The 14,180-nt window shown below is 33.0% G+C and overlaps 1 protein-coding gene across 1 annotated transcript; it reads right to left on the reverse strand.

Annotated features, from left to right (window-relative positions):
• Positions 1-5,484: 5,484 nt before the first annotated feature.
• Positions 5,485-11,820, reverse strand: LOC131046870 (uncharacterized). The gene is made up of 2 exons (XM_057980681.2): positions 11,581-11,820; positions 5,485-8,360 (listed from the first exon to the last, which is right to left on the reverse strand). The coding sequence occupies exon 2, from the start codon at positions 8,224-8,226 to the stop codon at positions 5,740-5,742; it is 2,487 nt and encodes an 828-aa protein (XP_057836664.2). The 5' UTR covers positions 8,227-8,360; positions 11,581-11,820; the 3' UTR covers positions 5,485-5,739.
• Positions 11,821-14,180: the final 2,360 nt, after the last annotated feature.

Raw genomic sequence — 14,180 nt, forward strand, 5'->3', positions numbered from 1 at the left:
GGTGGAAGCAGGTGTGGAATAGATTTGCATGGCCTAAATGTAACTTCTTCTCATGGTTGGTTGCTTGGTGCCGGTGTCTCACATAGAATAATTTGAGACAAAGAGGTTTTCTTTCTCCCTCTATGTGTTTTTTATGCCGACAAAGTGAGGAAAGCCCTTCTCATCTTTTCTTCGAGTGCCCTTTCTCTAGGGAAATATGGAATTATTGGTGGGCAATCTAGCAAAAGACTTGCTTTCATGTTTCCTCTTTGCTTGAGTTCTGGGACTGGGTGGGGGCTACTCCTGCCAAAGCCTAGTTTCTTCAAATTGCTTGGGACATAGGTTTTTCTTTCATTTTATTGCATATCTAGCTAAAAAGGAATACAAGGATATTTCAAGGGAAAGGAATGTTAAGTCATCAATTGTGCATGTGTATAATGAGTAGCTTGCAGAAAACTATCACGTCCAATTGTGAAATGCCTGGCCCTATGGATGATAGTGATCAGGCGGTTATCCAAAGGTTGGGTTTGGCTAGATGTCGAGGTAGGACCCTCCCTCATAGGAATGGCTTGCGTGAAGAAGGTTAGATGGGATGGGTATTGGACACCACCCTCTTCGATGATTTTGAAGATAGACACTGATGGTTCTTCACGTGGCAACCCGGGACATGTTAGAATAGGGGGAGTTGGTAGAGATACCAATGGTGTGGTGCAATTCTTCTTCTCTTTTTACAAGGGACATCAGACTAATAATTTGATGGAGGTCATGGCTATTATTTATGCATTGGAGAAGGGTTATTTCTTAGGATGGAGGAAAATTATTGTTGAGAATTATTGTTGTGGATATGTTATCTGGCAAACAACTTGAGGGGGTTGGTTGGCATTTGGATCGTATTGCACGACAAATTTTTGAGTTATGTGGTTCTTTGGATTCTATCACCTTCTATCATGTTCCTTGAGAATGGAATAAGGTGGTAGACTGCTTAGCTCGATGGGCTTTAGAGCAGATTGGTCAGTGGGAGGTGGAGGATTGGAATCAATTATCCTTGGATAAGACTAGGGCCCTTGAGGATTTACTCAAGGAAGATATGTGCAGACATATGGGTAGATGGGGTGAGACTTGATTTTGGTGTGTGTGGGTGTTGGCTCTGTTTGGTTTCCTGGTCTAATTGCTTTGTAATGGTTTCTCTTGATTAATAAATTGTTACCCCTTTGGTTTTAAAAAAAAAATCTTGTCACTTTTAACCTTCTTCACTTCTCATACAGTAAATCTTACATGCAATAGGAAATGGTAAGGAAAAACTTAAGATCACTTTGTCAAAATCCAATTCCAAAATAATTAAAACAAAGAAATACTAAAACAATTAAATATGTATACAATTAAATATATATACATATTAAATATTAAATATGTATGCTAAGCCAAGTCGTGGTGCCTTAAGCAACTAGAATAGACTCTAACAGGGGTATTCAATGCAATAAAAAACAAGCGCATAATATGTCTCTTTCATAGGGACATCTAGAGTTTGCTGCTAAATTCCTTTTATTGTTTCTTAATTCTTATTTCATATATTCTTGAGATAATTTAATGTGTGGTGATTCACCTATAATGAATATGAAATACTTATGCTGAAACCTACTTGTAGAGGTAATTGTGGGTAATTTTTTAAATTGTTGCTAAGAAAATTTAACAAAAATACTAACGTTTTGGTTGGTTATCATACAAATCTAGGTTTTATTCATTTCACTCTTGTTTGCCTCTTATTGAAATAATATAATAATTTTAATTTCGGTTTGGTTGATTTGGTGATGGTACTATGTATGGGACAAATTTGTTTTTCAATACAAGCCAATGATGTTTTAATCTACTGATATTTCATGAGAAGCAATGTATTGGAGAAGAATGCAAAGGATTATTATTATGTCAAGACTATGACCCCTAAATAGAAGATTTCATGTTCCAACTTTCACAACTATTTCACATTTATAAATTCTTATCTAATTCTATTAATAGTCTTCCATGAAAGAACATTGACAAAGTATTTCTAGTATTTCTTATTTTACTACATTACAAATTTGGGTGTCTAGAATCCAACTTTGTTGTTGGTTGGTACCAAATATGAAAGTGAAGTTTGTGTAAAAATATCATATAATATATTATATTATAGATTGTATTGATCATGATATAGTTATAAAAGATTTGATTTTATGACTAATAAATTTTATTATTGATAATCTAATCAATTATATTATACATAGTGAATGCTAATACTACTTTTTATAGTATCAAAATTATATAACCTACCAACAACTTAAAATTTAAGAATCCATTTTCTTTGATGATGAGCATTAAATAAAAAGTGAAAAACATCTTTCTTTATATTTTATTAAAAATAATTGTTTAATAGATTGTAGCGTATAAAATTGTTATTGATTTTAAAATAAATTAAAATTAGTATTCTTAATCATGATCATTGTATAAAATGATTTCATTTTACATTATCAATATAATCAATTTTATCATGCATATAATTGTAAATGACTTTTATTTATATTATTTTGACTTAAATCAAAATCATAACATTTTTTACTATGTTTGTAAATGACTTTTAATCTATATAAATTTGACACTCATGAAAATTATAACGTGCCAAGTTAAATTGAACAATAGAACTTTCAACATTGTGGCCACCAAATGAAAATGTGATACAAAGATTTTTCTTTGTATTTTACTAAAAGATTATATCTAGGAAATTATAATGTAACACCTTCCTCTTGCTTCCAAAACACACATTCGAACAAGCCACTGCCCACAAACTCAAATAACGCTAACACAAAGATTGCAACAAAATTACTTAATTTTATTCAATTTCACTTCAAAATAAACTATACATATGCAACAAATTAATTACAAAGTTTGGATTTCAATCGACCTCTCCCTCTCTCTACAAACACTATTCCGCTATATTTAATTCAACTATGAAAACTCCAATCTACACCTATCCTCACATAAGCCTTAGTGGAAATCTACAATACTCTACATCCTTATTTGGCTCCTCTAATTCTCACAACTCTCCACCTCTATCTTTGGTCAAACTCAATTTCTACTTATTGGGTTAATATTCCTCACAACTCTACATCTTGGCTGCAACCCACACTCCTTTGGCTGATACCTCTTGCCTCTTGTATTGCATATTCTACAATTTCTATCAATTGTCCTACATCGATTCATTTTTGCCAATCAATACTTCAATCGACTCTTGATTGATCAGCTTCCCATTTTTACTAATTGATATTGTCCATACCTATGGTGATCAAGACCTGAGGTGTACCAACATGAAATTCGACTATAATTGCATCACGCCACAAGCCCAAACACTAATGCTCCATGCCCAAAACACCCAAGTCAACCTTGCTTAACCAATGATGTGCACCAATAAGAAAATATAAAACAATTCATAAGACTTGTCTATATGTTTCCACATTTTGCATACATATCCACTAGGGTAGTTGCAGTTTGAACATTTGACAAAGTTTCTCATCCCTTACGCTTCGATGGATAACCATACTCTGCTCCAAGATTCCCACACAGACTATGAAGATGCTAGCAAAGGTTGTGGAGACTGGTTTTATTATATTTGCTTCAAAGTTTCGCATTATCTTCTTAGAGGCATTACTACGACTCATCAATCATGTTATGCATATGTTTTTGTGTGAAGTTAATTGCTTGTCCGCCTAGTCGCTTATGTATCAAAATTTCTTATATTGATTGTTTGACTTCTAAACATTGATTGTTTAAATAAACTATTTCATAAATAATTTCAAAACAAAAAAATAAATTGTAATTTAAATTTTTCTAAATATTAAACCTTCATTTCCAAACTATTTTTCTATTAAAATATTGTGTCTCTTCTAAGTTTAAATTTTAAATAAGAAGTTACTTTTTAATTTAGATTTTAGTCATTAGCTTATTTTTTAATTATGGGCATATGCCATTGTAGTGCCATGCCTCTTGATGTAATAATAGGAAGTTGTTTTTTACTATTAATTTTAGTTAGGCATATTAATACTCACATAATGGATTGATAGATATGCGTGATTAAAAACCCCCTAAGATTATATGCGTGATTAAAAACCCCCTAAGATTAAAATTGACACCCATGATATTGTATGATTACAATTAGTTTTACTATTACTTAAATAAAAATAATTTAAATAACTTTAAATAACCTAAATTAAAATAAATGCATGAAAAAAAAAATAGTTTTACTATTACTTAAATAAAAATAATTTAAATAACTTTAAATAACCTAAATTAAAATAAATTCATGAAAAAAACAAAAAAATATATTTTCGTCTTTCAACTATCACTAGCTTTGAGTTTAACTATTAATCAAGTCTATTTATCTCCATCATACTAATAGTTAACTTGATCAAAACAATATTATAATAATAATATAAAGACATATATTTCTTTCATCAAAATAATATAATTTATTTTTTTCTATTTAAAATTTAAAAGATTTTTTTAATTTAATTATTATAAATCTTAAATTACTAACATAGGTCATGACATGGCCAACCTAGTTTCAAAAATACACATTTTTCGTATTTATTAATTAGAAAATAAAAAATCTTTCCATTTTGATTTTCAATTAATTAACTAGTATACCTATCAAAAATTATTATATTAATCTTTCCATTTTTCTCCTTCAACTGTTCTTTTATTATTATTATATTATCAGGTCATTATATTTATAAAATATTTTATTTTATATTGGTTCTTATCCTTATTGCAATCTATTATTAAACTACTATTTTATTCTATCATATATTTAAAACAATGTAAACAATATTTTTATTTCTATATATATTTATAAAGAATATTTACTTACTGATCTTGTAATAAAAATAATATTAAATTATAAAATAACTATTATTTTTTATTTTGCACCACAAACATGTCAAATTTTTATTGACTGAGGTAATAAATACACTGAAATGTTGTGCATTCTCGAGGCCCAGTCAAATGTGGTCAAATGTACATTCTGGAGACCTGTGTGCAGAAAAGGTTTAAGCACATGACTTATCTTTTGGAGTGATGTAACTTGATCAATAATCCTAACTTTTTAACAGGTGCAGTTATGTGTTCTCCATGAGCAAGAGGTTCCATAATTTCTAGCAAAACCGCTCTCCAAAAGAAAAATAAAAAACACTTGCAGAGTTCTGTTTGTACATATATGGATGTGTCTTGTTATTTGTAAAAAGGTATTAAAACCCTATAACTCTTGAAAACTGACGCCTGTACTTGTGAGAAAATCATTGCTGACAATGATATGTACGTACTCTTTGCCTAAAAAAATTTGGTCTCCAGAACTTAAAATGTACTCAAAACAATTTCAAACTAGAACTTGATAGAACAATTGCATGTACAAAATGATGAAAGAAATGGAAAATGGTAAAAGATGTAAACGTGATTTATGCTGAACTCAATTATATAGGTAAATAAAGCAAATAACAAACTTCTTTGTCAATATTGTAAATCTTCATATAAGCTTTTCAATGAGAGATGAAAAGCATTTCGGTTCAACCATGCAGTCATTATACTCTTAATGTGGCTTCTGCATTTCTCTGCTAACTCCTTTGATTGTTACCACTGTTCAACTGTCAACTGCTTCTACAATGCCTGATTTTACTCCATGATTCATTTCTACTCTTAGATGTTTTGCTTCCTTATCCTGGCTCTGAACCCAACCCTTTTTTATCTCCATGCAGGGCTTCCCCTTACTGCAGCCCCTCTGCATCCCTTCTCAGCATCAAAGTGTTTAAGTAGCTCATCAATTTCCTCCCTAAGCATTTCAATTTCCTGATCTTTGTTGCAATTTTGCTCTTTTAAATTGAAGAAGTCTTGTGTCAATCCCTTTATTTGCTTCTCCCAGACTACTTCTTTTTCTAGTATTTCGTTGACCATCTTTTGGCGAGATGAAAGGTGCAGATCTCTATCCTTCTGCCTTTCTCTTCTTTCTTTTTCAAGCTCTCTCTTGACCATTGCAATTTCACCTTGGAATTTCTGTGCCATAATTTGGGTCTTCTGTTCTTCAGAGTATAACTCACCTCTGAGTTTCTCTGCTTCTTCAGACTTCAATCTTAGTAACATCTGAAGTTGCTTCCTCTCCTGGTCTAAATGTGCTTCCTTAGACCTTATATCTCCTTGAAAGCGCTCCATCAAAAACAATCTTTCTGAAAGATGTTCTTCGTTCTTCAACTTTTCCTGTTTGGCTTGCATCGTACACAACCTGGCCTCACTTTTTTCTTTTTCCATCCTGTCATACTCTTCCCTGATCTCCACACCAAGTCTACGAATATTTTTCTCTGTACATGTAGCTAGCTTTTCAAGAAGCAATGGCATCTCTAGCTCACACTCTTCCACATCGGGAATGTCATTCCAATTTTGTAACTCAGAAGCTGACCTTGTAGAACAAGTATAAGACCCTTTGTTGTCTTTCACAAGATCCTTCCTGTGTGTTATCAAGAGACTTTTCAAATCATAAAGATGTCTTTTGGTTGCATTTAATGTATGCACAACTTTCTTTATTACAATTTTCATAGAATCTAGCTCTCCATCTTTAGCCTCCAGCAACCTTGACCACATTTCACTTTCTTTCATCAACTTCTCTTCCCTTTCTTTTAACATACTGTAGAGGATCTCCTGTTTGTCTTTACATTCATTTCTACACATCTCTAATTCGTGTTTCCAGTGATGTCGCTCCTGAATGTGATTAGCTTCTACTTTCTCATCGTGTTCGAGCAGGCAATGTGCCTTTTGTTGAGCACTTGCAATTTCAGATGCGAAATGCCTCTCCTTTTCCATCCATAGAGCCTCATTCCTTTCTTCAACTTCTCTCGTTCTTGTGATAACCAAATTCAGTTCATTCTCCAGCCTATTCTTTTCAGTCTCCAATTGCTGCATTTCATCTCTCAACCTGTCAATAAATTCGACTTTGAATGACTGCCTAGCATGCTTATGATAGTCAGAAATTTTCTGAGAACCTTGTAGCTGTAACTGTGCTAATCTTTTGAAGAAGTTGATTAGTATAGACATTGTATTTTTTATAGAACCTGCTCGTAGCACTTTATTTAATTTGACAGCTTCCCTGTGAAGCTGAATTAAGAACTCCTCTACATATTTCAACCTGTCAAAGGTTTCCTTGTGTCCTGTCATCTCTGCTTTCCATAATTCTAGAATTTCATGGCCTACAAGCTCATATTCCTTGTTCTGACTAGGAGAAAATGCCTCATCCTCACTAACATTTTCAACAGTTGTTTCACAGTTATTGCGTACTTGCAAAGGTGGTTCTTCCTGCTCATTCAACTGCTTCAATTCACTGTGAACCTCACTAACATTTTCAACAGTTGTTTCACAGTTATTGCATACTTGCAAAGGTGATTCTTCCTGCTCATTCAACTGCTTCAATTCACTGTGAACTGTCCCACTCCTTGTTTCAAAGACGTCCCATGTTGCATCCTTCTTCTCTATATGACAAACATTAATATCATGGTTTGGCACCTGAACTTTCTTCTGATACATATCAACTGTTTCTCTTTGAAGTTTACTTTTCTCTGTGTATTCATTTCCAAATAGTGTCATTTCTAGATCATCCCTATTAGCCTTCATCTTCAACTGTAACTCATCCATCAGCATCTCAAATTTGACAGCATTTTGAACCTTTGATACAAGATGTTCAACATTTCCATTTCCACTGATGCCTTCAATTACATTTTCCTTTGCTATTAGACTCTTAAAATGCTTCACTTTCATATCAGTGCTGATCAAGGATTTTCTTTCAACACTAACAGCTTCAGAGGTTACATCATTCATCTCCTTCTGCAGGGAATAGGTTAGGTAAGGTTGTTTTTGAAACAAACCTTGAGCATCTGAAGATGTCATTTCCATAGCATCATTAGCCTCTAAATCCTCTCCTGCAATGCTTTTGCTACTAACCCTAGCATGTTTACATCCTGCAGATTTTTTACAATTTCCAGGCTTTGTTTCAGGCAATCCAGCACTACATTCTTCCTTCAAAGGAACATCTGTGTTAGGCATCCATTCTTCCTCCTCTCCAAACCCCAATTCCTTACTTACATCAAAAATGTCTTGATGGATATTCAGATTACTTATATCAGAAAGAGCCGCGGGGCTATAATTGCCATCCTCTATCTGGACCTTTAGCAGCCTCATCATATGCATACAATTGGTAGCCGAATTCTGTTAAATTGACCCAGGTCCCCAATTCCCTTTGACAATTTGAGTGTATCAGTGATCACCTTGTTTACACTATGCAGTACCCCCCCATAGGGTCTTTATGTTGTCCTGTTGAAATCCTGCAAATGAGGCATAGTTATCAGAAATTTCCACAACTGCTGATAGTTCTGAAATACCAGTTCTGGTAGCAAAACAGAATTAAACAACAGGAAGCCTACTTCTTTGTAATACAATTTTATTGATTTTAGAAGGTAGAAGCATCCAATTTATTGAATATTCTATGCTAGATTGCTGGTTTGTTGTAGGGTAGAAATGGAATGATATGTGATATATTTTCTCAGACAATGAAAAATGATACATAAGAAATTGTTCAGTATCTAGACAATTTTTTTAGCAATAAAATAGCATTTTCATTCATATAAAATGCATCCTTAAGTGGTGATCCCTGATAAACCAAGTTTCCTTTTGTAAATCTCTGAACGACACATGCATACTGCATAGCACTCCATTTCTATATCCTTTGCAGCTTCTTCCAGGCTATGCTCAAAGTTTAATGGGAAGTTTTAAGTTGGGATCCATGACTCTGACATACTATGCCACACACAAGATTTAACAGTGTCCATTTTCTCATTAACATGATTTAAGTTCAATGCGGTGTTTTCTGGGCCAAAAATAGTACCAGGACACTTCAGTATAACATGTTTCTCATTCTTGTTTGACATCTTGCTACAACAAACGCCATAAAAGGCTTCAAAAGTAGGCAAAAATCTCTGGAAGATCTCATGTGAACTTTGAGCATAGCACATTCGTTTTGAATTGTTTTCAAATTCAAAATGAAGAAAACGAGCAATGAATTGTGCAGCATTCTAGACACATCAATCTTAGGATTTTGTTTCTACATTGTAGAACTTTTAAGTTCAGAATTCTTATATTCTAAGTTAAGCGTGATTTCATCTGAAAGCTGGATGGGAAATATATTTTGTCCCAACTGTTCATGCGACAAAATCATTCTCATGCTTACCTACAGTCTAGGTAACATGAAAGCATAGTTCACATTGGAACTTGGGTAACAGATTATTTTATTCCAGATTTTTTTTTATACATTCTAGGTCATCATATGCATGCTTATGTCTAAGAAGTTTTTTTAAGTTCAAATCAAAATGTGAAGGTCATTCCTGTCTAGCATTATCCATGAAATTATCTATCACAGACACAGTCCAACAGCTCTGGTAAGCATCTCACAGCACCTGTAATTTTGCACTGTCGCATAAAATATTTGAACTAATAAAAAAGATATCTATCAGATTTGAATCATCATTGAATGTCCAGTGAATCTATATATCAGCTTTATCAAATTATGTGTTGCATGTTGTTTTAGTTAAGGGATTGTTCGGGTAATAGTACCCTGAGAGCTCTCAGGTGGGCAGCCAACACAGAGTAACTTTCACCTTTCATTGAACAAGATTCCTTTGTTGCATTCATTTTCATTTATATTAAGCAATTTACAGCTCTGTTTTAACTTCCTGATCTACTGATGGGCAAGATTTGCTAATTATAAGGTGAGAAAAGCTTAAAATTAGAAATTTGGGTTTATAAGTTATATCTTGTGACTCATTGATTTAATTTCAGAACAAATCAAGAGTTTATAATAATATTTACCAGGGAACTCAAAAGTATAAGTTAACAGCAATATTAGGAGAGCTAAAAGAACTCCAAGAGCTGACAACGAATTGAACCTAAAATGGCTAAACCTAGATAAGTAACACACAATAGAGATAAAGCAATATAACTTTCTCATTTCTGATATTTTACTACACGTAAATGTGTTGTCCTTACACACAAATATGGCTAAAAACATCAAATGGCTGCAGTTTAGCTGCTGAAGTTGCCTGGCTTTTAAAGAGTCAGCATGGGCTTTTTTTCTTCTTTCTTTGTTAAAAAGGGATAAGCTCAGTCCCTCAGACAACTAAAATAATAATAAAACCTATGCTGAAAAAATAAATTTGAGATATCATTACAAATCTTAAAATCTCCTCTTACATACCCTTACACCAAATTCTGTGATACTTATAAACCTTTAAGCTCTTCTTTAGAGAGCAACCTATCTCCCCCAAGCTTGGTGAAACATTAACATATCCAAAAACTCCCAGAGAAATCGTCACAAGAGAGACTCAAAACATAGAAACAATAATCAAGACACAGTTTTATTCGGATAGATTATGAAATTTATTGGTACTATGCTAAAGTAAAATCAAATTGCAGCTACTCACCTAATGATAGAATGTTTTGTTTGAAATGCTCTAACTGTAGCATATTTATGACATCCTAAAACCATTTTCACGAGATCACCACTGGCTTATGTTGGAAGTATTTTAAGAGAAAACCATTTTCATTTCCTGAAGCAGGCGACGAAAACTTTGACATGTTCAACTTTCTCTGACACTTTGAATTTCAGGTTTATTTTTCTCCATTTCCCAAAAAAATTCAAAATTATTCCCCGTGCTCAGGATCCTGCCCCGAGACTTCAGATTGCCTGACTTGGTACAACATTGGTTTTGCACTCAAGTTAGGAAGTTGGAAACCAGGGTTTACAATGAAACTTTATGCAGCCTTATTGCAGTTATAGTCCAGTTTATCTGGGTGTGGGGGTTTGGACCTGGGTTATTGTGCCATTACAGAACAACTCTTTGGGTATTGATCCCTAGGGATTAATTCCTATCATTTCTACAGCTTGCATAAACACAAAACCTTTGTGATTTCTTTAGCCTAGCCATTCTCTTCATCAGATTTTCCAAGCACAAAGTCTTGATACGAAATAGACGCCACTGAATCCTAAGTCAAAGTGGGTCTCGTCTGGACAATTACTTAAAAATAAACTACTTTTAGGTAGCCATAAATCAACATTACAGCTTTCAAAGAACCTTAAACCACTTAACTAACAGCTAAAACTAAAACTAAAACCACTGTCGTTAGGATCATTCTACAAAAAATATGTAATAGGCTCAACATTACTTGTTGCATTGTCATCAATCAAATACCCCAATATATTTTGGCACAAATGCAAGAAAAAGAATGCAAAAAATATGTAATAGGTTCAACATTACCAGTTGCATTGTCATCAATCAAATACCCCAATACATTTTGGCACAAATGGAATAAAAAGAATGCAACAAATATTTGCCTAGTTAATCAGAACTTAGAAACTCATCAGTATGATGCAATTCTGTAGTACTTTCAAGAGCTTTTACAGAACAGAGTGACAGAAAAATGAGGTAAAAAAATTTCACAGCAGTGACAATGCGTATACAATAGTAACAAAAAGTACGAAATGAGACCTACCCAGGTTTCATTGGCCTGCAAATTACAGAATCTTGCACCTAATGCTCCATTTGTCTGCCATTTTTTAGCTCAAAATAGGGTTTAAGTAAGAAAGAAATTAGAGGGAAGAACAGTATGGAAGCTGGATTTTGAAAAGAAAGGCGAGGATAGAGATATAGACGTTGGTAACTAGTGGTTTTGTAATGAAATTAGAAATGTTTTTATAGCTGTCAAAAGAGATTTGTACGTGAATGGAAATACTAGACGTGCGCGCCGCCGAAATAAGCGGATGTCTCATAGTTTCTCGTGTATTATTATTTTAAAAATTTGTTTTTACTAAATTATCCCTTGATTTTATGGGGGCAATAATTAAATTGGGCTTTTGTGAGGGAACCTTTTTTGAAAGGAGAATTTGCAATAATTGGGTCACCGGTAATCATATGACCTTGTAAAGGCAATCAAATTTGTCAGTATCGTGCAATTTTGCCCGGCAACATTAAAAAGAGCCCCATGGAATCATTGTTTTTGGGATTAGGTTTTTTAAGTTTGTTATTAAATTCATTTTTGTTAATATGGGGGTACGAGTATTTCTTGTACTAAGAGTTGAGGATTAAGGCGTATCCATTTCATCAAATTTGTCCATTCCTTTTAGATGTTAGAGTCTTGCACTAAGCGAGACTTGATCCCCCAGAGGCTCTTTAAGAAGCTTTCAACTTCATAGCATATCAAGGACCATTTCACAGGGATTGGTTTTAATATAGTATTTTGGTTATAAAAGAGTGAATTATTATAAATATATATAAATACTTAAGTAAAAGTTTGGAATATAATTGGTGTATGTTTGTTTATATAGAGGAGGACAATCTATATCTTGTTTATGTTTTATTTTTTATATTTATTTTTGGTCTTGTTGTATATATTATTTCGATAATTAATTGGTTTTATTTAGTACATATAGTCCTAACTCTGTGAACTATGTTTATATCTACCACCTTAGAAATAAAATCGATTTCTTCTTTTAGGATTTATCTTCCATTGACTAGATTGCAAGTGTGAATATGTCTCTTGGACGAGACCACACTCACAACCTTCTCCTCATAATTCAAACATTTTTTATTTTTTTCTTAAGTTAACTCTTTCAAATAATTAAGCATTACTTGTTGGCTTGCAGCCCAAACCCATCAAATTGAGCACCTAAGATGTGTATTTAAAGACAACCTCCAAGACATTGGTGATCAACAATCAAGTACATAATAAAAAAGATTTATAATCATTTCACTATAAGAGCATCAAAAGGCTTGTATTAGAATTGCATCAACAAATACTATTCAATTTACCATCATAGGCACTTGCATCATTATTTTATGTATTTTTTAATCACTATACAACGATAATAGGATTTTACACATTGTAAGAATTGAAAATAATATTTAAAACTCTTTATTCTAACACCATGTAAACCTTAGTGCATGGAGTGGATATGTGCTCAATTGTAATGTTTGAATGTTCAACTGGAACATTTACTTGATTAAAATGGTGAAAATGAAGGATTAAGCTCCAATTTATAGAAATTGAAAGGTAAAGATTAAATCGTAAATCATGAGTTGGAATTACAATTGGAGAATGTGATGAGGAGAGGAGGAAATCAATTCACAAAATTGGGTGGAGATGACTAGGAAGTCAACTCGTGTGATTGGTGAGAATTGATTTTTAAGTAAATTTGTGATCTTGAGTTAGTCAAGTCAATTGGCTTGTCAATGGAGATTGTTTGTTGTTATGCAATTTGTTAATTTCATTGTTTTGATCTATTTTGTGTTTGTGTCTGCTTAAACATATGTCATTGCAAAGGGATAGTTTATTATAGATTGTGATTGATGGATTGTTTTTGGTATATTGATTGTTTTTCGGGTTATTATGGATTTCTTCAAAACCTTTTTCGATTTTTAGAGATTTCTTAAGGACCTCCTTTAATTTTTAGGGTTTTTTAAGGACATTTTTCACTTTTTAGAGATTTTTTTTCAGGATAATTTTCTCTTTTTAGAGATTTTTTAGGACTTTTTTCAGTTTTTAGGGGTTTTTTAAAGACATTTTTTTTTTATTTTTAGATATTTATTTCACAAACTTACAATTTGATTTTTCCCTCAGTTAGGACTAGGACCATTTATTATGGCATTGGGGAGATGGACCGACTTATTGTGGTGATGGGATAAGTAACGCTAAAGACTGACTAATCTCAGGCCATGAAAGGTATTCGAACAAGTTTTATTATGGAAGATGAAAAGATGACGATGAATTCTTTTAGATGGAAGTATAGGTGTTTATTTATTATGGGTGATTAGATGGTATTGGTAGATGGAAGATTTGTAATCTCCTACACATAGTACTTATTTGTCAGGTTTTCACTATGGTACTTGTCCAACCTGTGCCACTTGTTGGTTCAAAACAATGGATGTTATACACAACTTAGTACTCAACTTAGAGACACAAGTTCCTAATTGAGTAACTATCCAAACCCCATTACTCTGACTCATTTATCTATCAATCCGAGGATGTACAACGTGAAATGGGACTGCAATATATATGCACCAAGAGTGTCTAAGAACAAGTCTATCCTATTCTAA

Source organism: Cryptomeria japonica, chromosome 4 (assembly GCF_030272615.1).
Source record: "Cryptomeria japonica chromosome 4, Sugi_1.0, whole genome shotgun sequence".
Classification (NCBI taxonomy): Eukaryota; Viridiplantae; Streptophyta; class Pinopsida; order Cupressales; family Cupressaceae; genus Cryptomeria; species Cryptomeria japonica.

What these genes read in the sequence shown, in the direction of transcription:
- LOC131046870 (XM_057980681.2), bottom strand. Translation starts at nt 8,226, where the DNA reads ATGCATATGATGAGGCTGCTAAAGGTCCAGATAGAGGATGGCAATTAT.